Source organism: Manis javanica, chromosome 13 (genome assembly GCF_040802235.1).
Source record: "Manis javanica isolate MJ-LG chromosome 13, MJ_LKY, whole genome shotgun sequence".
Taxonomy (NCBI): Eukaryota; Metazoa; Chordata; class Mammalia; order Pholidota; family Manidae; genus Manis; species Manis javanica.
Genome location: NC_133168.1, coordinates 81969850 through 81973576, shown reverse-complemented (window position 1 = coordinate 81973576; position 3727 = coordinate 81969850). Strand labels below are relative to the sequence as shown.

At 36.9% G+C, this 3727-nt stretch overlaps 1 protein-coding gene across 1 annotated transcript; it reads right to left on the bottom strand.

Moving 5' to 3' along the window:
- Positions 1 to 495: 495 nt before the first annotated feature.
- On the bottom strand, positions 496 to 1458 carry LOC108389322 (olfactory receptor 7A5-like). Its single transcript, XM_073220985.1, has one exon. It carries the CDS (start codon positions 1426 to 1428, stop codon positions 496 to 498), a length of 933 nt encoding a protein of 310 aa, XP_073077086.1. The 5' UTR covers positions 1429 to 1458.
- Between the last annotated feature and the right edge of the window lie 2269 nt (positions 1459 to 3727).

Here is a 3727-nt window from a genome sequence, read left to right as displayed (position 1 = left end):
CATGTTCCTGGTGATTGTCAGGTGCTTGACCAGTTAAATACCAGGAACACGATGGAGGAAAGAATGGGTGTTTTCTCTGCACCCCTACCCTAGACTGGCAAACGCATGACTGACCAGCCGCTCTCTGTAATATGTCCCATAAATATATGAAAAGGACATCTATTAAAGCCAAGTGGGAATCCTTATCAGAAAGTTCCATTTTCCACACAGCATCTATGATATGGAAATTTCCAAGTATTTGTGATCCAAAGTCGGTAAAACTTTGGAAATGTAGGAAAATTAACAAAGGGAAAATTTGTCTGTATAAAAGGTACAACAGTAACTTGTTAGTTAGAAATAGTATAGAGAGGTTACATTCAAATCAATGGAAATATAAGGAAATAAAAGAAGGAGCGAGCTATGTGTCTAAAATCTGATCAAAACATAGCAATTTCTGGTTGTGAGGCTTTGACCCATAAAAGCATGAGAACTTCTTCATCCCCAGAAGAACTGATCTTACATAAAAGACATCCCAATTAATCTTCTCAGAGCCATTTTTATGTCTTTGTTCCTCAGAGTGTAGATGAAGGGGTTCAACATGGGCGTAACCAGAGTGTACATCACTGAGGATGCTGCACTTGAATGTGAGCTCTGGGTAGCAGCAGAGCTAAGGTACACCCCTAGCATCGTACAATAAAATAGGGACACAACAGAGAGGTGAGATACACAGGTGGAAAATGCTTTATACTTGCCCTGAGCTGATGAGATTTCACATATGGAAGAGATTATCTTAGAGTAAGAGTAAAGGATCCCAGCAAAGGGACCACCACCCAGCAGGACAGCTGCAAAGTACATCACCAGGTTATTAAGAAAGGTGTCTGAGCAGGCAAGTTGGATCAACTCATTGAGTTCACAAAAGAAGTGTGGAATTTCCAAGTTTGTACAAAAAGAAAGACGTAACATCATTAAGATATGTAACAAGGAATTCAGGACACTAATGATCCAGGACACCAGGACCAGCAGTCCACAGAGCTGAGGGTTCATGATGTTCATGTAGTGCAGGGGGTGGCAGATGGCCACATACCGGTCATAGGCCATTATGGTCAGGAGGAAGACATCCAACACTGCAAAGAGTATAATAAAATAAATCTGGATGATGCAGCCTTCATAAGTTACAGCTTTGTTCTGTGTCTGGATGATCCACAGCATCTTGGGGATGGTGGTGGAAGTGAAACAGATGTCCACAAAGGAGAGTTTGGAGAGGAAGAAGTACATGGGTGTGTGAAGGTGAGAGTCTGTACTGATCGCCAAGATGGTGAGCATGTTTCCATACACAGTGACCAGGTACATGGAGAGGAAAAGTCCGAATATGAGGGGTTGCAGTTCTGATTCCTCTGAAAATCCCAGAAGAAAAAATGTAGAAGTTTGGGTATCATTTCCTGGTTCCATGTGGTGAAGATAACTTCCAGGAAAGAGGGAAATAACATGACTAATTTTCACACAAACTTGCATCACTCATTTATCATTGAAATGCTACAATTGATATTTTGTGGTCAAGAAATTAATTTTAATATTTTGTGCATGGTCCTTTTCAGGGAGTCCCTCGGGTTACTTTTTATATAAAGAAATTTTGGCCCATTAAGCTTTTTATTTGGGTGATCATGCACCTTACACTTTTAATGTAAAATTCTTCAGTATTCCATGAATATATATTCAGTGATGACTGTATTTTATAAAGTACCTAGGTAATGGGTATACAGTGCTGAAAAACAAAAGTCCCTATAATTCAATGATGGAAAAAAAGAATATATAAGTAAATAATACACACACACACACACACACACACACACACACACACACACACACACACAACTTTTCTGATGGTGACAGGTGATTTGAAGAAAAGGAAAACAGGTACAAGTAGACAGTGATAGGGAGCTCTATTTTCCATTGCTATTCAGGCAAGTTCTGCAAGCAAGGTGATAATTGAACAGAAATTTCATTTAAGAGAGAGGGGGAGATGAAAAATTTGATTTTGGAAAGTGTGTGATCAGCAGAGGGAATGGCCAATGCAAATGCCATGAAGAAGGTGCTTGTTTCAAATGTTCAAGTCAAAAAAGGTGAAGCTGGAGTTGCAAGGTGAATAGAGATGAGGGACAGTGATGAGAAGTGGTGTCAGACATGGTGAGGAAGTAAGTAGTCCTAAAAAATCAAATCAAAGGCATTTCCTCAACCACACTGTCCCTTGAAATCTTGTTGCCAAGACATCCATGAATTGAAACAGATTCCCCTACTTAGTACCTTTTCTTGACTGAGTGCTGGCACCTGTGTTGTAAGAATCACCAAGGAATATATGAATCCATATACCCATTCAACCCTGATGACATTCCTAAAAATATTAAGAGAACAAAAATGTAAATGTAGTGGTGTCTTTTGGTGTTCAACACCCTACCTAGTGTACATCCAAGAGAAGATGAGCAAAGTGATAAATCAACACTGCACAAAGGAAAATACACAGTACAACCAAAGTTGGGAACTTTTAATATCAAGCACTAGAATACTTATTTTTCCTATGCCTATCCCAAAATTTTTTGACACTTCTTTTTTATAGGGTCTGAAAGGGGATGAGGTTAGCCCCCATCTCCCTTTTCTTAGGTGTCATCTTTTCTTTGTTTTTCTTTCTCATTGGGTTGATCTCATTTTTGATAAATGCAATAGCCACATTCTAGTCCTGCTTCTGGACTTTGTCCAACAGGTAAAGGTCTCCAAATACCTGGTATATCCTGCCCACACCATAGCAATCCTATCCTTTAAAATAAAAACTTTATTCATATGATTGTGCCTGAGGGTATTATGCTATACATGCACATATTACATTATAATCTGTCCTCACTGTTATAATGCATGATGCAAAACAGCAGACTTCAGCTCCTTTGTTCACCTCTGTATTTTGTACAAATGTTTGGATATATGTGTACATATACAGAAACCAATGTAAGAATCTGAAAAGCTACAAAATGGAAATAGTGGAAGGATAAACAAACAAGGTTAAAATGAGTAGTTTCAAACAACTCTCATAAGCAAATTGAGGAATCAGTAACTGACACAAGATATAAAATATGAATAAGTTAATAATATCAACATGGATCAATAATTAAATTGTCAATAGACATAAAAGAATATAACACATAATGTTCCAAGAATGTCCTGGATAATAGCAGATCCTCATTTATTATTTGTGGTATGAATCAGGAATTATGTCTCAATATATATGAACATTTATCATATGACAAAGTTGTGTTTCAGTGTATTTGGAAAATGTTGAATTATATAGGAAAAGACACTAAAGGCTTCCTATTTAGGAAAATGTGACATCTAAGACATCTTACAAATGAGTAGAGGGATTACAACTTCCAAGTAAAACTAGCCAGCACATTTAAGATAAACAGCTAAAAAAACTACATAAAAGTATACTGGGGGAGGAGGTGGCAAAACCATATCTAAAAAGAAAAGAAACTCAAAAGTAAAAATAGATACTTTTTAATAACATTTAAAAATGTTATGGTAAAAAATTTGCTCCAAAATTCAGTTAAGGAGAATGACCTGTGGAACTTATGTGAAATGCTGACACATATAAAAACATGGCAAATTAATATACAGGTGTATAATAGTAAAAGGTATAATTGGTGGTCAAACACATGAATTTTGCTGAAACAGAGTAATAGTTTAAAAAAACAAGAAATGTCTT

What these genes read in the sequence shown, in the direction of transcription:
- LOC108389322 (XM_073220985.1), bottom strand. Translation starts at nt 1,428, where the DNA reads ATGGAACCAGGAAATGATACCCAAACTTCTACATTTTTTCTTCTGGGA.